The sequence below is a fragment of the Aegilops tauschii genome, chromosome 5 (genome assembly GCF_002575655.3).
Source record: "Aegilops tauschii subsp. strangulata cultivar AL8/78 chromosome 5, Aet v6.0, whole genome shotgun sequence".
In the NCBI taxonomy this organism is placed as follows: Eukaryota; Viridiplantae; Streptophyta; class Magnoliopsida; order Poales; family Poaceae; genus Aegilops; species Aegilops tauschii.
In genome coordinates this window covers 428,638,220-428,661,378 of record NC_053039.3, presented here as the reverse complement: position 1 = coordinate 428,661,378, position 23,159 = coordinate 428,638,220, and the positions used below count along the sequence as shown (strand labels likewise).

The following is a 23,159-nucleotide window of genomic DNA, read 5'->3' as shown; positions in this document are numbered from 1 at the left end:
TTTTTGTAAATTTAGTCATGAATTTAGGAGCTCAAACTTTGAAGCTCACACTCTCGCGAAGCATGCACTTTCTCTAGGGGGTGGCCGCCGTGTTTGGTTAGGTCACCCCGGAGATCTGCCATCCGTCCCTGTAAACATTGTGACGACTTAATAAAGCTTTGCGAGTTTGTCTAAAAAAAGTTCTAGGCAGGATCCAGGCCAGGCACAAAGCAACGAGGACGTCAACCAAACACACCCTCAACTTCTTGCTTGGCTATGATATCCGGTCGATATCGTGCAGGAAGCGCCGCCGGTTGCCCCTAGGATTGTGGGGCCGTGGCCGCCGGCTAGATCTCCTCCGCCGCCGCCATCGTCGGCTGATGAGGACTCTGATGGGCAGCTTGGTGGACGGCATAGGCGTGGCCGCTCCAGATCGCGTCGCCGCTGTCGCGGGGCTGCTCCGCCGGTTGCCCCTAGGATTGTGGGGCCGTGGCCGCCAGCCAGATCTCCTCCGCCGCCGCCATCGTCGGCTGATGAGGACTCTGATGGGCAGCTTGGTGGACGCCATAGGCGTGGCCGCTCCAGATCGCGTCGCCGCTGTCGCGGGGCTGCTCCGCGCAGGGCCCCGGCTCGTGAGCGTTCGCCGGCATCCGTTCGCTCCTCTGCCGGCTCGGTGCCATGTGCTAGGCTGCACCAGATTCAAACGGCCACGGTTGACCAGCCAACCCCACATGACAAGCATGGCGCGGCTTTTGCAGAGGATCAGCCTATCTGCTCGCAGTCTGTGCATCAAAAGCGTCTCGAATGGGCTGCCAGCTCCCCCGCGCGATCGGACTCGGGAGTGGGTGCCGTGGTGGGCCTGTGCCCAGCATTGGATCCGAGGCTGCCCCCCTCCCCCGCAGCCACCACACCTTCTCGTGCTTCATCTCCCCCTCGGGTGGCGTGCGTTGCGACGCGGCTGTCGGGGCGGGGAGTGGGGGCTGACGGAGATTCCCCTTATCGCGTTCATTGGCTCCTGGGAGCTGGAGGTGGGCAACAAGCGAGTTAATTGCACACAAGTACCACAACTGAGGCATCACATGCAGATTGATACCACGATTGCTAATTTTTACGTGTCTCCAGACTTTTGCAAAAAGGTTCGGTGTATTTGACTGGCCCGCCACCCGTCAGGCGCCGACGTGGATTTTTTTTACAGAAAACCCCCTTACTTTGCACGTAATCACATAACCGCCCAATTATTTTGTGGGAAAGGGCTCTGGTGAGAGATAAACACCGAATCGGACTTTTTTGAAGTTTTCGTTACGTTGGACAAAGAAATTAAATAAATGAAAAAGAAGCCCCGACAGGTTTCAAACCTGCGACGAGTGTTGCAGACGCTGGGCGCGCTAGCCACCACGACACAGCCTCTGCTGTGTCAGTGGTCAGGCGTTGCCTTATTTATACAGAGACGAATGCGAAGGGCCGGCGGTTAGGCCCAGCTAGGCCTGCTACTTTTTTTTTGGTTCGTGTTCGGCTCGTTCGTTGCCAAGCTTTCATTTCATTTCATTTCTCTTATGTTTTACTTTTGTTTCACCATGCATTATGTACATTTTCAACAAATATTTTTAAAAAATTGAATATGCATTTAAAATATGTTCAGCGTATATTACAAAAATTTAATATATTAAATAAATGTTCACAATTTGTTAAGAAAAGTTCATCATGCATTAAAAATGATCACTATACGCAGAAAAAGTGCTCGGCGTACATTAAAAAAATGTTCATGCTCATTTGAAAACATGTTCATCATATAATGGAGCCTATCTTAAAAACTGTTCAGTAAGTATGCTAAAAATCCAGAAGAAAAACTAGCCCAAGGAATTAAAAAATAAGGAGGAATAGAAATAAAAAACAAAGGAAGAAAAACCTAAAAATAAGCTAAACCAGAAACAAAAGTTTTTTTAGGAAAAACCAGCCACGCATTATGTACAATGTTCAACATATATTTTTAAAAAATTGAATATGCATTTAAAATATGTTCAACGTATATTACAAAAATTTAATATATTAAATAAATGTTCACAATTTGTTAAGAAAAGTTCATCATTCATTAAAAATGATCACTATACGCAGAAAAAGTGCTTGGCGTACATTAAAAAAATGTTCATGCTCATTTGAAAACATGTTCATCATATAATGGAGCCTATCTTAAAAACTGTTCAGTAAGTATGCTAAAAATCCAGAAGAAAAACTAGCCCAAGGTATTAAAAAATAAGGAGGAATAGAAATAAAAAACAAAGGAAGAAAAACCTAAAAATAAGCTAAACCAGAAACAAAAGTTTTTTTAGGAAAAACCAGCCACGCATTATGTACAATGTTCAACATATATTTTAAAAAAATTTAATATGCATTTAAAATATGTTCAACGTATATTACAAAAATTTAATACATTAAATAAATGTTCAAAATTTGTGAAGAAAAGTTCATCGTGCATTAAGCTTTCATTTCATTTCATTTCTCTTATGTTTTACTTTTGTTTCACCGTGCATTATGTACATTTTCAACAAATATTTTTTAAAAATTGAATATGCATTTAAAATATGTTCAGCGTATATTACAAAAATTTAATATATTAAATAAATGTTCACAATTTGTTAAGAAAAGTTCATCATGCATTAAAAATGATCACTATACGCAGAAAAAGTGCTCGGCGTACATTAAAAAAATGTTCATGCTCATTTGAAAACATGTTCATCATATAATGGAGCCTATCTTAAAAACTGTTCAGTAAGTATGCTAAAAATCCAGAAGAAAAACTAGCCCAAGGAATTAAAAAATAAGGAGGAATAGAAATAAAAAACAAAGGAAGAAAAACCTAAAAATAAGCTAAACCAGAAACAAAAGTTTTTTTTAGGAAAAACCAGCCACGCATTATGTACAATGTTCAACATATATTTTTAAAAAATTGGATATGCATTTAAAATATGTTCAACGTATATTACAAAAATTTAATACATTAAATAAATGTTCAAAATTTGTGAAGAAAAGTTCATCATGCATTAAAAATGATCACTATACGCAGAAAAAGTGCTCGGCGTACATTAAAAAAATGTTCATGCTAATTTGAAAACATGTTCATCATATAATTGAGCCTATCTTAAAAAATGTTCAGTAAGTATGTTAAAAATCCAGAAGGAAAACCAACCCAATGAATTAAAAAATAAGGAGAAAAAGAAATAAAAAACAAAGGAAGAAAAACATAAAAGAAATGAAATTAAAAGAAACCTGGGAAACGAACGAGCCAAACGCGAAACAAAATAAAAATAGCGGGCCTAGCTGGGCTTAACCGCCGGCCCTTCGCATTTAAGTATGTATAAATAGGACAACGCCTGGGCACTAACACAGTAGCTGTTGTGTTGTGGTGGCTATCGCGCCCAGCTTGTGCACCGCGTGTTGCAGGTTCGAATCATGCTGGCGTGTGTTTTTCGTTTATTTAATTTCTTTGTCCAACGTAACGAAAACTTTCAGAAAAGTCCGATTCGGTGTTGTAATATTGCGAACGAAAAAAGTCTCTCACCGGAGCCTTTTTCCCGCAAAATAATTGGGCGTTTATGTGATTACGTGCAAGGTAGGGGGTTTTCTGTAAAAGAAATGCCACATCGGCGCCTGACAGGTGGCGCCCGCCAGTCAGATACACCGTCAATACGTGTTTATACGCGGTTTAGACTTTTTTGCAAAAGTCTGGAGCAATGCTGGTACTGACATGCAAAAATTAGCAATCATGGTACCAATCTGCATGTGATGCCTCAATTGTGGTACTTCTGTGCAATTAACTCCAACAGTGCGGGTTGGGAGGCGGACCCCACGTGGCTTCCTCCGGAAGATCACTTCCTGTCCGCTTCCTCGGGTGGCGAGTGGGAGCCAGATTACTTTAGCCCATGGGAGGGCGACGCGTGACATGCGGGACCCCGCTCATCTGCATGCATGCGGGGGCGATGTGCCTACGTGCATGGTGAGCCTTTCGGCGCTATCAGGCGAGATGCTGCAGGACGAGTTGGGTGCTTTGGTTGCACTAGTATGCATGTTGAGGCTTTGGATTTTGCCTCCCAGATCAGGGGTATACCTTTCCCTATCCTGCCTACCCACCCCCCCCCTCGGGACAAAGGCCGTCGGCAACCAGGCAGAGAAGACCCAGGACCAAGAGGGACTTGGATGTTACGCCCAGGAGAAGCGTGCGGCTAGCGAAGAGGTTGGGCAGAGGCTCGGCTGCATCTAAACATCAGCAAGCCATCATCAGAAAGTTGTGCTTGGCCAACGAAGGAGAGACCATTGGGGAGGAAGCGCTCAAGGCGTGTATGTGGAGCAATTCTCACAGCCACTCTCAGATAGCCACATCACGGCAATTTTGGCTCTCTTTGGCTGGGAGCCTCCAGCATCTCCGCTGCAGGAGCAGCCCGCCGGTGTGGTGGGTGCGGCATGAACTTGCCGGGTCTGGTGGATCTTTGTGGACGTTTTCTGATGGATGCACAACCAAATAGAGTGCTTGTGTGGAATGTACGGGGCATGAACACGCCGGCGAGGAGGACGGCCATTTCACAGGTTGTGGCCACATCCAAACCATCTGTAGTTTGCTTTCAGGAGTCTAAGCTTGAAGTTGTATCTCTGGACGTAGTTCGTCACTGCATGGGTAATAGATTTGAGGACTTCTTTTATTTGCCGGCTGTTGGCACGCGTGGCGGCATCATCTTGGCTTGGGATGCCACGCAAGTGGCATTGTCCAACCCGCACTACACTGAAAACACCTTAACGGCGCTTGTCAAGCCGCACGATGGGTCTCATTGGTGGATCACTGGGGTCTACGGCCCCCAGCTTGATGCGGACAAGGTTGCCTTCGTGGAGGAGCTTTGTGAGATACGTGATCTCCATGTTGGCCCTTGGTCCATAGTGGGGGACTCCAACCTCATCCTAAACCCTGAAGATAAGAACAACCAGGTGATCAATAGGAGGATCATGTCTCGCTTTCGGTCCACGCTGAATAGACTCGAACTGAAGGAGGTGTACCTCAACGGCAGAAGATATACCTGGTCCAACGAACAGCAGCTTGCCACTCTGGAGAAAATTGACCATGTGTTTTCGACGAATGACTGGGATGATCTACACCCCTCCTGCTTTCTGGGAGCCTTGGGATCGGCCATCTCCGATCACTGCCCGTTGCTCCTAGAGCTCAATGCCGATTGGAAGGTTGGCCGGCGCTTCCGCTTTGAAGCTTTTTGGCCTAAAGTTGACGGCTTCATGGACATTGTTCAGGCAGCATGGGGATCGGTTCCTTCAATGGGCAACCCTTATGTCGTACTGCATCATAAACTTGGGGCCACGGCAAAAGCCCTGCTGAGGTGGAGTGACAAGTGGATAGGAAATGTGAACCTACAAATTGGTGTGGCAATGGAGCTGATTTACCGGTTGAATTTGGCCTCTGACTCTAGGATCCTCTCCATGGGGGAGGTCACTCTACGTCGTACCCTCAAATGCAAGCTACTCGGCCTATGTTTGCTGCAACGGACGATAGCTCAACAAAGATCCAGGATGCTCTTTCTCAAGGATGGGGATGCAAATACGGAGTTCTTTCATCGGCATGCGAGGCACCGAAGAAGGAAGAACTATATGACTCGGCTGTCTAGGGATGGTGGGACTTTCATGGGGCAGGAGAGCACTGTGGAGATGGTGGATGACTACTATGGCAATCTTTTGGGAACTCCCACTCAGCGGGTGCACACACTCAACCTTGACGCACTTGATCTTCCCACCCTGGATCTCTCGCATCTTGAGCTTCCTTTTACGGCTGAGGAGGTGGAGCGGACTGTCAAGTGTATGCCGTTGGACAAGGCCCCCTGGGCCGGATGGATTCACTAGGAGATTCTATGCCACATGTTGGGGAGTCATCAAGGATGATATCATGCGCGCTTTCCACACGTTTTACCTTGGTGATATGTGAGGCCTCCAGGCGATAAATAAAGCTCTCATATCCTTGCTGCCCAAGGTGGATGGTGCCGTTGACATCAAGGACTTTCGCCCGGTTAGCCTTGTTCATGGAGCTGTTAAGCTATTTGACAAAGTCCTAGCGGTCAGGCTGGCGAATGATCTCCCTAGGCTGGTGGGCGTGCATCAGAGCGCGTTCGTAAAAGGGAGATCTTTGCATGACAATTTCATGCTGGTTCAATGCACGGCGCGGAGGCTATATGCGTTAAGAGATCCTGCGGTGATGCTCAAGCTGGACATCACTAAAGCTTTTGATAATGTCCAATGGCCTTTCTTGATTGAGGTCCTCAGTCGCATGGGGTTTGGCCAAAGATGGATCTCTTGGATTGTTGATCTCCTAGGCACGGCGGCGACTTGGGTGCTGATAAATGGAGTGCTGGGAAACGATATTCTCAACTGCTGTGGGCTACGCCAAGGCGATCCGGTATCACCATTGCTCTTCATTTTGATTATGGAGCCTTTGCATAAGCTGTTCGAGCTGGCTGCTGCTCGCCGATTACTAGCACCGCTGGCGAGGGTTGGGATGAAACAGCGGATATCCATTTTTGCGGATGATGTGATGCTATTCGTCAAGCCGGGCCGAATGGATTTGGCTGTCACGGCCGACATTTTGGAGGCTTTTGGGGAAGCTTCTGGCCTTTGGGTCAACCAGAGCAAGAGCGCGGCCTTCGCTATCCGTTGCTCGGATGATCAGAAGCTGTTGGTGGGGCAATCCCTTGGCTTCTCATTCGGCCACTTCCCATGCAAGTACTTAGGACTTCCCCTCACCATTCGGAAGCAGACCAATGCACAATTGTAATACCTGGTGGAGCAGTTGGCGAGACGCCTCCCCACATGGCGTGGTTCGGGATGCCCAAGAGTGGAAGGCTTCTTCTAGTGCAAGTTGTACTGTGCGCCATACCCATCCACGCCATGATGGCTTTGGACCTGCCGGCCAAGACTATAACAGCGATGAACAAAATTATCAGAGGTTTCCTGTGGTGTGGAAAAGCTGAGGCTAACAGAGGGCAGTGCTCGGTGGCGTGGGATATTGTGTGCACACCCAAGTGGGCAGGTGGTTTGGGAGTTCCAAACTTGAGATGGCTGAATATAGCCATGCAAGCTAGATGGCCTTGGCTGCGTCGAGCTGATGAAATGAGGCCCTAGAACGAGTTCGACATCCATGTTCCGACTGAATCTCTACAACTCTTTTGCTCGGGTGCCCACACAACTCTGGGGGACGGCTCTAATACCATCTTCTGGGAGGACCGTTGGCTTGACGGGTCTCGGGTCCAAGACCTCGCCCCGAAGGTGTATGCTAAGGTTCCGCCTCGAAAGCGTAACAGTTTGTCCATGTGCACGGCTACATAGGAGGTCACATGGCCTTTGGATATTAATCCGAATCTAGACTTGGATGAGTTGCGCGAGTACGTGAATCTCTGGCATCGGGTGGCCATCATTCAGCTACAGCTCGGCTCACCAGACAAGCTCTCTTGGGCTTGGGAGAACAATGGGGCTTTCTCTGTCAGATCAGCTTATGCGGCCAAGTTCGTAGGAAGGGTGGTCAGTCCGACAGCGGATTTTACTTGGAGGTCGAGGGCACCACAGAGGTGTCGCTTTTTTTCCTGGTTGGCTTTGCGGAACAGATGCTGGACCTCAGACATGCTTGCTCGGAGAGGCCTACCGCACCAGGATTCATGCCCGTTCTGCAATCAGAGTGAGGAGACAATCAATCATATCTTGTTGGGGTGTGTTTTTGCTAGGTCGGTGTGGCATGAGGTATGCACGTCCCTCGGTAGGCCAGATTGGGTGCCCACCACGGTTGACACCTTGGTGGCTTGGTGTCATAACAAGTACACCACAGATGGACGGTTGCGAGACCACCGCACGATCTTAGTGCTCGTCCTTTGGGAGCTTTGGAAGCATAGGAATGGTATTGTGTTTGATGGCGAGTCGCCATCAATCACACGCATCGGAGCCAGGATCTTGGAGGAGGACAGAACGTGGGCTACAGCCGGTCTTCTCAAAGGAGACATGGATGATTTCTTTGGTAGTTTGTCGCGGTGGGTAGGTCATGAGTAATCCGTTTATGTAATCTAGGTGGACTGGGCGTGGCTGCCCATAATGTTGTACAGGGGCTCTTTACCCCTTTCTTTCTTTAATATATGATGCGCATGCTTGTGGGCATTCGAGAAAAACTTCTTGCTTGGCTTCTTGCTTCACCTGGCACTGGGAAACCGTTCGACAACCCTATAGTTTCTCCTAGCGCTACACTACGCTGGCAGGCCATCTGATGGGACCGCATGCCTGTTTGTTCCCAACTTGGGCCGGCTGGAAGCAGCCCATTGTAGGAGAGGAGGGCCAGTCGTTGGGATGCTGCTCCTGGCTCGGGAGGCATTCTCAGGCATCAATGGCGCCCGAGTGAGCTCGCTGACGGCGGGACTAGTGGCGCTAAGGATGGGATCTGACAGGAAAAGGGCTGGGATGGCCGGATCTATAGGCGAAGGAGAGGATCCTGCCGGCGACGGGAGAGCGGCCCTTGCGGCGGCGGTAGGGTTTGACAGAGAGAACGGGGAGAGGGTTAGCAAACGAGGGAGAAATGAGAGGGAAAATGATTCGGTCAGAGCCCTCGAGGGGTTTGTGCGCCTGTACGTGGAGGTTGAATCGTTTTCCTGGGCGGTAGCATATTGATCGTAAATAGGTGAAACTTTTCCTGGGTGGTGGCATATCGATCATAAATAGGTGGAACTCCAGATTCTTCTAAATGTGGAGCTCGGCTTTACTGGCTTTGCTAAATTGCACTACGACCCGAGTTAGCTTCAAGAATTTTAGCTTCTTAGAGCTAATGCGTTTAATCCGATTTCCAGTTCGGAGTTTGTAAAGCTCAAAATAGGAGAGGTTTAGAGCAACTCTAGCAGACCCCGCATCCCGCCCCGATCCGCAAAATAACCGCTAAAGTGCGGGTCGGGGCAGGAAAACTTGCCAGATCAGACCCCGCATCCCGCCCCGGCCCGCAATTTTTTTTGCGGGGTGATACGTCTCCAACGTATCTATAATTTTTGATTGTTCCATGCTATATTATATTCTGTTTTGGACATTATTGGGCTTTATCATACACTTTTATATTATTTTTGGGACTAACCTATTAACCGGAGGCCCAGCCCAGAATTGCTGTTTTTTGCCTATTTCAGAGTTTCGCAGAAAAAGAATATCAAACGGAGTCCAAACGGAATGAAACCTTCGGGAACGTGATTTTCGGAACGAACGTGATCCAGAGGACTTGGACCCTACGTCAAGACATCAACCAGGAGGGCACGAGGTAGGGGGCGCGCCTACCCCCCAGGGCGCGCCCTCCACCCTCGTGGGCCCCCTGTTGCTCCACCGACGTACTCCTTCCTCCTATATATACCTACGTACCCCCAAACTACCAGATACGGAGCCAAAAACCTAATTCCACCGCCGCAACCTTCTGTACCCGTGAGATCCCATCTTGGGGCCTGTTCCGGAGCTCCGCCGGAGGGGGCATCGATCACGGAGGGCTTCTACATGAACACCATAGCCTCTTCGATGAAGTGTGAGTAGTTTACCTCAGACCTTCGGGTCCATAGTTATTAGCTAGATGGCTTCCTCTCTCTTTTTGGATCTCAATACAATGTTCTCCCCCTCTCTAGTGGAGATCTATTCGATATAATCTTCTTTTGCGGTATGTTTGTTGAGACCAATGAATTGTGGGTTTATGATCAAGTTTATCTATGACCAATATTTGAATCTTCTCTGAATTCTTTTATGTATGATTGGTTATCTTTGCAAGTCTCTTCAAATTATCAGTTTGGTTTGGCCTACTAGATTGATCTTTCTTGCAATGAGAGAAGTGCTTAGCTTTGGGTTCAATCTTGCGGTGTCCTTTCCCAGTGACAGTAGGGGCAGCAAGGCACGTATTGTATTGTTGCCATCGAGGATAACAAGATGGGGTTTATATCATATTGCATGAGTTTATCCCTCTACATCATGTCATCTTAGTTAAGGCATTACTCTGTTCTTCTGAACTTAATACTCTAGATGCATGTTGGATAGCGGTCGATGTGTGGAGTAATAGTAGTAGATGCAGGCAGGAGTCGGTCTACTTGTCTCGGACGTGATGCCTATATACATGATCATACCTAGATATTCTCATAACTATGCTCAATTCTGTCAATTGCTCAACAGTAATTTGTTCACCCACCGTAATATTTATGCTCATGAGAGAAGCCACTAGTGAAACCTATGGCCCCCGGGTCTATTTTCCATCATATTAATTTCTCGACAACAAGCTATTTCTGATGCTGTTTTTTTTTACTTTCTTTACCTTGCATCTTTATCATAAAAATACCAAAAAATATTATCTTATCATATCTATCAGATCTCACTCTCGTAAGTGACCGTGTAGGGATTCACAACCCCTTATCGCATTGGTTGCGAGGATTTATTTGTTTGTGTAGGTACGAGGGACTCGTGCGTGGCCTCCTACTGGATTGATACCCTTGTTCTAAAAAACTGAGGGAAATACTTACGCTACTTTGTTGCATCACCCTTTCCTCTTCAAGGGAAAACCAACGCAGTGCTCAAGAGGTAGCAAGAAGGATTTCTGGCGCCGTTGCCGGGGAGTCTACGCAAAAGTCAACATACCAAGTACCCATCACAAACCCTTATCTCCCGCATTACATTATTTGCCATTTGCCTCTCGTTTTCCTCTCCCCCACTTCACCCTTGCCGTTTTATTCGCCCTCTCTTTTCCGTTTGCCTCTTTTTCGCTTGCTTCTTGTTTGCTCGTGTGTTGGATTGCTTGCTTGTCACGATGGCTCAAGATAATACTAAATTGTGTGACTTTACCAATACCAACAATAATGATTTCCTTAGCATTCCGATCGCTCCTCTTACCGATACTGAATCTTGTGAAATCAATGCTGCTTTGTTGAATCTTGTCATGAAAGATCAATTCGCTGGCCTTCCTAGTGAAGATGCCGCTACCCATCTAAATAGCTTCGTTGATTTGTGTGATATGCAAAAGAAGAAAGATGTGGACAATGATATTGTTAAATTGACGCTATTTCCTTTTTCGCTTAGAGATCGTGCTAATGCTTGGTTTTCATCTTTGCCTAAAAATAGTATTGATTCTTGGAAAAAGTGCAAAGATGCTTTTATCTCTAAGTATTTTCCTCCCGCTAAAATAATCTCTCTTAGAAATGATATTATGAATTTTAAGCAACTTGATCATGAACATGTTGCACAAGCTTGGGAGAGGATGAAATTAATGATACGAAATTGCCCTACACATGGCTTGAATTTGTGGATGATTATACAAAAAATTTATGCCGGATTGAATTTTGCTTCTAGAAATCTTTTAGATTCGGCCGCGGGAGGCTCTTTTATGGGAATCACTTTAGGAGAAGCTACTAAACTCCTAGATAATATGATGGTTAATTATTCTCAATGGCACACCGAAAGATCTACTAATAAAAAAGTGCATGCAATAGAAGAAATTAATGTTTTGAGTGGAAAGATGGATGAACTTATGAAATTATTTGCTACTAAAAGTGTTTCTTCTGATCCTAATGATATGCCTTTGTCTACTTCGATTGAGAATAATAATGAATCTATGGATGTGAATGTTGTTGGTAGGAATAATTTTGGTAACAACGCGTATAGAGGAAACCTTAATCCTAGGCCGTACCCTAGTAATTCCTCTAATAATTATGGTAATTCCTACAACAATCCTTATGGAAATTTTAATAAGATGCCTTCTGAATTTGAGACTAGTGTTAAAGAATTTATGAATTCGCAAAAGAATTTCAATGCTTTGCTTGAAGAAAAATTGCTTAAAGTTGATGAATTGGCTAGGAACGTTGATAGAATTTCTCTTGATGTTGATTCTTTGAAACTTAGATCTATTCCTCCTAAGCATGATATCAATGAGTCTCTCAAAGCCATGAGAATTTCCATTGATGAGTGCAAAGAAAGAACCGCTAGGATGCGTGCTAAGAAAGATTGCTTTGTGAAAGCGTGTTCTTCTAATTTCTATGAAAATAAAGATGAAGATCTAAAAGTTATTGATGTGTCCCCTATTAAATCTTTGTTTTGCAATATGAATCTTGATAGTGATGGGACTGAATATGATCCACCTTTACCTAGAAGGCGTTCCAAAAATTCTGAGTTTTTAGATCTTGATGCTAAAATTGATAAAAGGGAGATTGAAGAAGTTAAAACTTTAGATCTCAATGAACCCACTATTTTGGATTTCAAGGAATTTAATTATGATAATTGCTCTTTGATAGATTGTATTTCCTTGTTGCAATCCGTTCTAAATTCTCCTCATGCTTATAGTCAACATAAGGCTTTTACTAAACATATCGTTGATGCTTTAATGCAATCTTATGAAGAAAAACTTGAGTTGGAAGTTTCTATCCCTAGAAAACTTTATGATGAGTGGGTGATATGTCTCCAATGTATCTATAATTTTTGATTGCTCCATGCTATATTATCTTCTATTTTGGAGATTATTGGGCTTTATTATACACTTTTATATTATTTTTGGGACTAACCTATTAACCGGAGGCCCGGCCCAGAATTGTTGTTTTTTGCCTATTTCAGAGTTTCGCAGAAAAAGAATATCAAACGGAGTCCAAATGGAATGAAACCTTCGGGAACGTGATTTTCGGAACGAACGTGATCCAGAGGACTTGGACCCTACGTCAAGAAAGCTACCAGGAAGCCACGAGGTAGGGGCGCACCTACCCCCTGGGCGCGCCCTCCACCCTCGTGGGCCCCACGTTGCTCCACCGACTTACTACTTCCTCCTATATATACCTACGTACCCCCAAACTACCAGATACGGAGCCAAAAACCTAATTCCACCGCCGTAACCTTCTGTACCCGTGAGATCCCATCTTGGGGCCTGTTTCGGAGCTCCGCCGGAGGGGGCATCGATCACGGAGGGCTTCTACATGAACACCATAGCCTCTCCGATGAAGTTTGAGTAGTTTACCTTAGACCTTCGGGTCCATAGTTATTAGCTAGATGGATTCCTCTCTCTTTTTGGATCTCAATACAATGTTCTCCCACTCTCTAGTGGAGATCTATTCGATGTAATCTTCTTTTGCGGTGTGTTTGTTGAGACCGATGAATTGTGGGTTTATGATCAAGTTTATCTATGAACAATATTTGAATCTTCTGAATTCTTTTATGTATGATTGGTTATCTTTGCAAGTCTCTTCGCATTATCAGTTTGGTTTGGCCTACTAGATTGATCTTTCTTGCATTGGGAGAAGTGCTTAGCTTTAGGTTCAATCTTGCGGTGTCCTTTCCCAGTGACAGTAGGGGCAGCAAGGCACATATTGTATTGTTGCCATCGAGGATAACAAGATGGGGTATACATCATATTGCATGAGTTTATCCCTCTACATCATGTCATCTTGCTTAAAGCGTTACTCTATTCTTATGAACTTGATACTCTAGATGCATGCTGGATAGCGGTCGATGTGTGGAGTAATGGTAGTAGATGCAGGCAGGAGTCGGTCTACTTATCTCGGACGTGATGCCTATATACATGATCATGCCTAGATATTCTCATAACTATGCTCAATTCTGTCAATTGCTCAACAATAATTTGTTCACCCACCGTAAATACTTATGCTCTCGAGAGAAGCCACTAGTGAAACCTATGGCCCCCGGGTCTATTTTCCATCATATTAATCTTCCAACACTTAGCTATTTTCGTTGCCTTTTATTTTACTTTGCATCTTTATCACAAAAATACCAAAAATATTATCTTATCATATCTATCAGATCTCACTCTCGTAAGTGACCGTGTAGGGATTGACAACCCCTTATCGCGTTGGTTGCGAGGATTTATTTGTTTGTGTAGGTGCGAGGGACTCGTGTGTAGCCTCCTACTGGATTGATACCTTGGTTCTCAAAAACTGAGGGAAATAGTTACGCTACTTTGCTGCATCATCCTTTCCTCTTCAAGGAAAACCAACGCAGTGCTCAAGAGGTAGCAAGAAGGATTTGTGGCGCCGTTGCCGGGGAGGTCTACGCAAAAGTCAACATACCAAGTACCCATCACAAACCCTTATCTCCCGCATTACATTTTTTGCCATTTGCCTCTCGTTTTCCTCTCCCCCACTTCACCCTTGCCGTTTTATTCGCCCCCTTTGCCTTTTCTTCGCCTTCTTCCCGTATGTCTTTTTGTTTGTGTTTCCACGTGCCTTCTATTTGCTTGCATCTTTGCTTGCTAAAAATCTATTGATATGGATCCACTTAAAGTGTTCTACTTGGATCATCTCCGGTCTTTATGCGTTCGTGCTGAAACCCCAACTAGCCTAGTTGATGGGAAATCTTTAGATGAGCATGCTCATTTTGTGCGTCAACGTTTGTCTGAAAAAGGGAAACTCTTATGGGGTCAAATAAACAGATTGCTGTGTTATGCTTGGAATCTTTGTGAAATTCATGATTTTACTTGTTGCTCTAAGAACCCTAAAAAACACCTTCCCTACCTATGTGAGTTTAATGAAAATGAAATCTTATCTTCTTATGCAAAGGGTGTTTATAGTTACTATGATATTGAACAAATTGAAGAATTTGTTTCTTTTAAGGGTGCTTATGAAGTTGCTTCTTTGATTGAAAAGTATGATATTACTCTCTACGAATCTGAAAATTTTGACATACTTAAATATTGCTATGAAAACTATGCTCATAATGTCTATGTCAAAGAATTTATTGAGAGAATGACCGTTGCTTTGGAAGGAAATAATGATATGCATGAATCTATAGATAATGATGATTCCTATGATTTGATTGAAATATCCCTTGATGAACATGATGCTTGCTATTCTTGTGGCCATGATGCCAATATTTATGAAGATGAATTTGCTATAGTTCCTTATGTTAAACATGAGATCGTTGCTATTGCACCCATACTTGGTAGTTCCTTCGATGAAAAGCATGATTGCAATGATGTTACTATAAATTCTCTTGATGTCAATTGTGCTAATAATATGCAAAACCCTAAGCTTGGGGATGCTAGTTTTGCTATGTCTACTACTTGTTGCAATGATCATGATTGGGGTGATTCTTCTTATGATCTTGAAAATTTATTTAAGCCCCATGATGAATATGAGATTGATAATAGTGTTTGCAATAATATTAAAAGTGGGTTTGGAAGAGTGTCAACTTTAGATCCCACATATTTGGAGAATGTTCAATCTTATGGTATTTTTGATAAAAGTGGGTTTGGAGAGGTCATGACTTTAGTTTATGTTAATCCCACTATTTTGGAAGAGTGTCAACTTTGCATACATGTGGATCGTGTTAAGAATATGTTGTGTGATAGATATATTGTTGAATTTTCTTATGATCCTACATGTAATTATTATGAGAGAGGAAAATATGGTTGTAGAAATTTTCATGCTACTAAATTACCTCTCGTTATGTTGAGATTGCTATTGTTTCTTTCCGCTTCCTCGCATATGCTAGTTTTTGCTTGCCTTGCAAATTTGTTTGCTTATTATATGCCTATGCATAGGAAGTATGTTAGACTTAGATGTGTTTGTCACGTATTTTATGATGCTCCCTTTGCGCTTCAATTCCTGTCTCTCATGTGAGCATCATTAAAATTATCAATGCCTAGCTAGGGGCGTTAAACGATAGCGCTTGTTGGGAGGCAACCCAATTTTATTTTTAGTTTTTTGCTTTTTGCTTCTGTTTAGGAATAAATATTTGTTCTAGACTCTTGTTAGATGTGTTTTTATGTCTTAATTAGTGTTTGTGCCAAGTTAAACCTATAGGATCTTCTTGGATGATAGTTATTTGATCTTGCAGAAAATTCCAGAAACTTTCTGTTCACGAAAATAATTGTTAAAAATCACCAGAACGTGATAAAATATTGATTCCAATTGCTGCTGATCAATAAACAAATTGTCTAAGTCTTCCTATTTTGGATGATTGTTTGGAGGTCCAGAAGTTTGCGTTAGTTACAGATTACTACAGACTGTTCTGTTTTTGACAGATTCTGTTTTTCGTGTGCTGTTTGCTTATTTTGATGAATCTATGGCTAGTAAAATAGTTTATAAACCATAGAGAAGTTGGAATACAGTAGGTTTAACACCAATATAAATAAAGAATGAGTTAATTACAGTACCTTGAAGTGGCCCTTTGTTTTCTTTCGCTAACGGAGCTCACGAGATTTTCTGCTGAGTTTTGTGTTGTGAAGTTTTCAAGTTTTGGGTAAAAGATTTGATGGATTATGGAACAAGGAGTGGCAAGAGCCTAAGCTTGGGGATGCCCATGGCACCCTCAAGATAATCTAAGGACACCTAAAATCCAAAGCTTGGGGATGCCCCGGAAGGCATCCCCTCTTTCGTCTACTTCCATCGGTATTACTTGGAGCTATATTTTTATTCACCACATGATATGTGTTTTGCTTGGAGCGTCTTGTATGATTTGAGTCTTTGATTTTTAGTTTACCACAATCATCTTTGCTGTACACACCTTTTGAGATAGACACACATGATTCGGAAATTATTAGAATACTCTATGTGCTTCACTTATATCTTTTGAGTTATATAGTTTTTGCTCTACTACTTCACTTATATCTTTTAGAGCACGGTTGTGGATTTGTTTTATAGAAACTATTGATCTCTCATGCTTCACTTAGATTATTTTGAGAGTCTTAAATAGCATGGTAGTTTGCTTAAATAATCCTAATATGCTAGGTATTCAAGAATAGTAAAAACTTTCTTATGAGTGCGTTGAATACCAAGAGAAGTTTGATACTTGATGATTGTTTTGAGACATGGAGGTAGTGATATTAAAGTTGTGCTAGTTGAGTAGTTGTGAATTTCATAAATACTTGTGCTGAAGTTTGCAAGTCCCGTAGCATGCACGTATGGTAAACGTTATGTATCAAATTTGAAACATGAGGTGTTCTTTGATTGTCCTCCTTATGAGTGGCGGTCGGGGACGAGCGATGGTCTTTTCATACCAATCTATCCCCCTAGGAGCATGCGCGTAGTGCTTGGTTTTTGATGACTTGTAGATTTTTGCAATAAGTATGTGAGTTCTTTATGACTAATGTTGAGTCCATGGATTATACGCACTCTCACCTTTCCACCATTGCTAGCCTCTTCAGTACCGTGCATTGCCTTTCTCACATTGAGAGTTGGTGCAAACTTCGCCGGTGCATCCAAACCCCGTGATATGATACGCTCTTTCACACATAAACCTCCTTATATCTTCCTCAAAACAGCCACCATACCTACCTATTATGGCATTTCCATAGCCATTCCGAGATATATTGCCATGCAACTTTCCACCATTCCGTTTATCATGACACGTTCATCATTGTCATATTGCTTTGCATGATCATGTAGTTGACATAGTATTTATGGCAAAGCCACCGTTCATAATTCTTTCATACATGTCACTCTTGGTTCATTGCATATCCCGGTACACCGCCGGAGGCATTCATATAGAGTCATACTTTGTTCTAGTCTCGAGTTGTAATCATTGAGTTGTAAATAAATATAAGTGTGGTGATCATCATTTTCTAGAGCATTGTCCCAAGTGAGGAATAAAAAAAAGAGAAGGCCCAAAAAAATATTGAGAGAAAAAGAGAGAAGGGACAATGTTACTATCCTTTTGCCACACTTGTGCTTCAAAGTAGCACCATGATCTTCATAATAGAGAGTCTCTTGTTTTGTCACTTTCATATACTAGTGGGAATTTTTCATTATAGAACTTGGCTTGTATATTCCAACAATGGGCCTCCTCAAGTGCCGTAGGTCTTCATGAGCAAGCAAGTTGGATGCACACCCAAATAGTTTCTTTTGTTGAGCTTTCATATATTTATAGCTCTAGTGCATCCGTTGCATGGCAATCCCTACTCCTTGCATTAACATCAATCGATGGGCATCTCCATAGCTCATTGATTAGCCTCGTTGATGTGAGACTTTCTCCTTTTTTGTCTTCTCCACATAACGCCCATCATCATATTCTATTCCACCCATAGTGCTATATCCATGGCACACGCTCATGTATTGCGTGAAGGTTGCAAAAGTTTGAGATTACTAAAGTATGAAACAATTGCTTGGCTTATCATCGGGGTTGTGCATGATGAGAGCATTCTTGTGTGACGAAAATGGAGCATGACTAAACTATATGATTTTGTAGGGACGAACTTTCTTTGGCCAGCTTATTTTGAGAGGACATAATTGCTTAGTTAGTATCCTTGAAGTATTATTATTTTTATGTCAATATTGAACTTTTATCTTGAGTCTTTCGGATCTGAATATTCATACCACAATTAAGAAGAATTACATTGAAATTATGCCAAGTAGCATTCCACATCAAAAATTCTGTCTTTATCATTTACCTACTCGAGGACGAGCAGGAATTAAGCTTGGGGATGCTTGATACGTCTCCAACGTATCTATAATTTTTGATTGCTCCATGCTATATTATCTTCTGTTTTGGACATTATTGGGCTTTATTATACACTTTTATATTATTTTTGGGACTAACCTATTAACCGGAGGCCAACCCATAATTGCTATTTTTTTGCCTATTTCAGAGTTTCGCAGAAAAAGAATATCAAACGGAGTCCAAACGGAATGAAACCATCGGGAACGTGATTCTCGGAACGAACGTGATCCAGAGGACTTGGACCCTACGTCAAGAAAGCTACCAGGAAGCCACGAGGTAGGGGGGCGCGCCTACCCCCTGGGCGCGCCCTCCACCCTCATGGGCCCCACGTTGCTCCACCGACGTACTCCTTCCTCCTATATATACCTACGTACCCCCAAACTACCAGATACGGAGCCAAAAACCTAATTCCACCGCTGCAACCTTCTGTACCCGTGAGATCCCATCTTGGGGCCTGTTCCGGAGCTCCGCCGGAGGGGGCATCGATCACGGAGGGCTTCTACATGAACACCATAGCCTCTCCGATGAAGTGTGAGTAGTTTACCTCAGACCTTCGGGTCCATAGTTATTAGCTAGATGGCTTCCTCTCTCTTTTTGGATCTCAATACAATGTTCTCCCCCTCTCTAGTGGAGATCTATTCGATATAATCTTCTTTTGCGGTATGTTTGTTGAGACCGATGAATTGTGGGTTGATGATCAAGTTTATCTATGAACAATATTTGAATCTTCTGAATTCTTTTATGTATGATTGGTTATCTTTGCAAGTCTCTTCGAATTATCAGTTTGGTTTGGCCTACTAGATTGATCTTTCTTGCAATGGGAGAAGTGCTTAGCTTTGGGTTCAATCTTGCGGCGTCCTTTCCCAGTGACAGTAGGGGCAGCAAGGCACGTATTGTATTGTTGCCATCGAGGATAACAAGATGGGGTTTATATCATATTGCATGAGTTTATCCCTCTACATCATGTCATCTTGCTTAAAGCGTTACTCTGTTCTTATGAACTTGATACTCTAGATGCATGCTGGATAGCGGTCGATGTGTGGAGTAATAGTAGTAGATGCAGGCAGGAGTCGGTCTACTTTATCTCCGACGTGATGCCTATATACATGATCATGCCTAGATATTCTCATAACTATGCTCAGTTCTGTCAATTGCTCAACAGTAATTTGTTCACCCACCGTAAATACTTATGCTCTCGAGAGAAGCCACTAGTGAAACCTATGGCCCCCGGGTCTATTTTCCATCATATTAATCTTCCAACACTTAGCTATTTTCGTTGCCTTTTATTTTACTTTGCATCTTTATCACAAAAATACCAAAAATATTATCTTATCATATCTATCAGATCTCACTCTCGTAAGTGACCGTGTAGGGATTGACAACCCCTTATCGCGTTGGTTGCGAGGATTTATTTGTTTGTGTAGATGCGAGGGACTCGTGTGTAGCCTCCTACTGGATTGATACCTTGGTTCTCAAAAACTGAGGGAAATACTTACGCTACTTTGTTGCATCACCCTTTCCTCTTCAAGGGAAAACCAACGCAGTGCTCAAGAGGTAGCAGTGGGAACCTACTATTAAAATTAAAATTAAAGATCATGAATGCTATGCTTTGTGTGATTTGGGTGCTAGTGTTTCCATGATCCCAAAGACTTTGTGTGATTTGCTAGGTTTTCGTGATTTTGATGATTGCTCTCTAAACTTGCACCTTGCGGATTCCACCATTAAGAAACCTATGGGAAGAATTAATGATGTTCTTATTATTGAAAATAGGAATTATGTGCCCGTACATTTTATTGTTCTTGATATAGATTGCAATCCTTCATGTTCTATTATTCTTGGTAGACCTTTCCTTAGAACGATTGGTGCAATTATTGATATGAAGGAAGGAAATATTATATTCCAATTTCCATTAAGGAAAGGCGTGGAACACTTCCCTAGAAAGAAAATAAAATTACCATATGAATCTATCATGAGAGCCACTTATGGATTGCCTACCAAAGATGGCAATACCTAGATCTATCCTTGCTTTTATGCCTAGCTAGGGGCGTTAAACGATAGCGCTTGTTGGGAGGCAACCCAATTTTATTTTTAGTTTTTTGCTTTTTGCTTCTGTTTAGGAATAGATCTTTGATCTAGCCTCTGGTTAGATGTGTTTTTATGTTTTAATTAGTGTTTGTGCCAAGATAAACTTATAGGATCTTCTTGGATGATAGTTATTTGATCTTGCTGTAAATTCCAGAAACTTTCTGTTCACGAAAATAATTGTTAAAAATCACCAGAACATGATAAAATATTGATTCCATTTGCTGCTGATCAATAAACAAATTGTCTAGGTCTTCCTATTTTGGCTAAATTTTTGGAGTTCCAGAAGTTTGCGTTAGTTACAGATTACTACAGACTGTTCTGTTTTTGACAGATTCTGTTTTTCGTGTGTTGTTTGCTTATTTTGATGAGTCTATGGCTAGTAAAATAGTTTATAAACCATAGAGAAGTTGGAATACAGTAGGTTTAACACCAATATAAATAAATAATGAGTTCATTACAGTACCTTGAAGTAGTCTTTTGTTTTCTTTCGCTAACGGAGCTCACGAGATTTTCTGTTAAGTTTTGTGTTGTGAAGTTTTCAAGTTTTGGGTAAAAGATTTGATGGATTATGGAACAAGGAGTGGCAAGAGCCTAAGCTTGGGGATTCCCATGGCACCCCAAGATAATCTAAGGACACCTAAAAGCCAAAGCTTAGGGATGCCCCGGAAGGCATCCCCTCTTTCGTCTACTTCCATCGGTAACTTTACTTGGAGCTATATTTTTATTCACCACATGATATGTGTTTTGCTAGGAGCGTCTTGTATGATTTGAGTCTTTGCTTTTTAGTTTACCACAATCATCTTTGTTGTACACACCTTTTGAGAGAGACACACATGATTCGTAAATTATTAGAATACTCTATATGCTTCACTTATATCTTTTGAGTTATATAGTTTTTGCTCTAGTACTTCACTTATATCTTTTAGAGCACGGTGGTGGTTTTGTTTATAGAAACTATTATTCTCTCATGCTTCACTTCGATTATTTTGAGAGTCTTAAACAGCATGGTAATTTGCTTAAATAATCCTAATATGCTAGGTATTCAAGACTAGTAAAAACTTTCTTATGAGTGTGCTGAATACTAAGAGAAGTTTGATGCTTGATGATTGTATTGAGACATGGAGGTAGTGATATCAAAGTTGTGCTAGTTGAGTAGTTGTGAATTTGAGAAATACTTGTGTTGAAGTTTGCAAGTCCCGTAGCATGCACGTATGGTAAACGTTATGTAACAAATTTGAAACATGAGGTGTTCTTTGATTGTCCTCCTTATGAGTGGCGGTCGGGGACGAGCGATGGTCTTTTCCTACCAATCTATCCCCCTAGGAGCATGCACGTAGTGCTTGGTTTTTGATGACTTGTAGATTTTTGCAATAAGTATGTGAGTTCTTTATGACTAATGTTGAGTCCATGGATTATACGCACTCTCACCTTTCCGTCATTGATAGCCTCTTCGGTACCGTGCATTGCCCTTTCTCACATTGAGAGTTGGTGCAAACTTCGCCGGTGCATCCAAACCCCGTGATATGATACGCTCTTTCACACATAAACCTCCTTATATCTTCCTCAAAACAGCCACCATACCTACCTATTATGGCATTTCCATAGCCATTCCGAGATATATTGCCATGCAACTTTCCACCGTTCCGTTTATCATGACACGTTCATCATTGTCATATTGCTTTGCATGATCATGTAGTTGACATAGTATTTTTGGCAAAGCCACCATTCATGATTCTTTCATACATATCACTCTTGGTTCATTGCATATCCCGGTACACCGCCGGGGCATTCATATAGAGTCATACTTTGTTCTAGTATCGAGTTGTAATCATTGAGTTGTAAATAAATAGAAGTGTGATGATCATCATTTTCTAGAGCATTGTCCCAAGTGAGGATAAAAAAATAAAAAAGAGAGAAAGGCCACATAAAAGGAAGGCCCAAATAAAATGAGAGAAGGGACAATGTTACTATCCTTTTACCACATTTGTGCTTCAAAGTAGCACCATAATCTTCATGATAGAGAGTCTCTTGTTTTGTCACTTTCATATACTAGTGGGAATTTTTCATTATAGAACTTGGCTTGTATATTCCAACAATGGGCTTCCTCAAATGCCCTAGGTCTTCGTGAGCAAGCAAGTTGGATGCACACCCACTTAGTTTCTTTTGTTGAGCTTTCATATATTTATAGCTCTAGTACATCCGTTGCATGGCAATCCCTACTCCTTGCATTAACATCAATCGATGGGCATCTCCATAGCTCATTGATTAGCCTCGTTGATCTGAGACTTTCTCCCTTTTGTCTTCTCCACATAACCCCCATCATTATATTCTATTCCACCCATAGTGCTATATCCATGGCTCACGCTCATGTATTGCGTGAAGGTTGAAAAAGTTTGAGATTACTAAAGTATGAAACGATTGCTTGGCTTGTCATCGGGGTTGTGCATGATGAGAGCATTCTTGTGTGACGAAAATGGAGCATGACTAAACTATATGATTTTGTAGGGATGAACTTTCTTTGGCCATGTTATTTTGTGAGGACATAATTGCTTAGTTAGTATGCTTGAAGTATTATTATTTTTATGTCAATATTGTACTTTTATCTTGAATCTTTCGGATCTGAATATTCATACCACAGTTAAGAA

The 23,159-nt window shown here is 42.5% G+C and overlaps 1 protein-coding gene across 1 annotated transcript; it reads left to right on the top strand.

Annotated features, from left to right (window-relative positions):
• Positions 1-4,521: 4,521 nt before the first annotated feature.
• On the top strand, positions 4,522-6,793 carry LOC141022948 (uncharacterized). The gene is made up of 2 exons (XM_073499238.1): positions 4,522-5,460; positions 5,960-6,793. Exons 1-2 carry the CDS (start codon positions 4,522-4,524, stop codon positions 6,791-6,793), a joined length of 1,773 nt encoding a protein of 590 aa, XP_073355339.1.
• Positions 6,794-23,159: the final 16,366 nt, after the last annotated feature.

Coding starts and splice junctions, on each gene's coding strand:
- LOC141022948 (XM_073499238.1), top strand. CDS start 4,522: ATGAACACGCCGGCGAGGAGGACGGCCATTTCACAGGTTGTGGCCACA. Junction 5,461..5,959: donor GGATCCTCTCCATGGGGGAG/GTCACTCTACGT, acceptor TGAGGCCTCCAG/GCGATAAATAAAGCTCTCAT.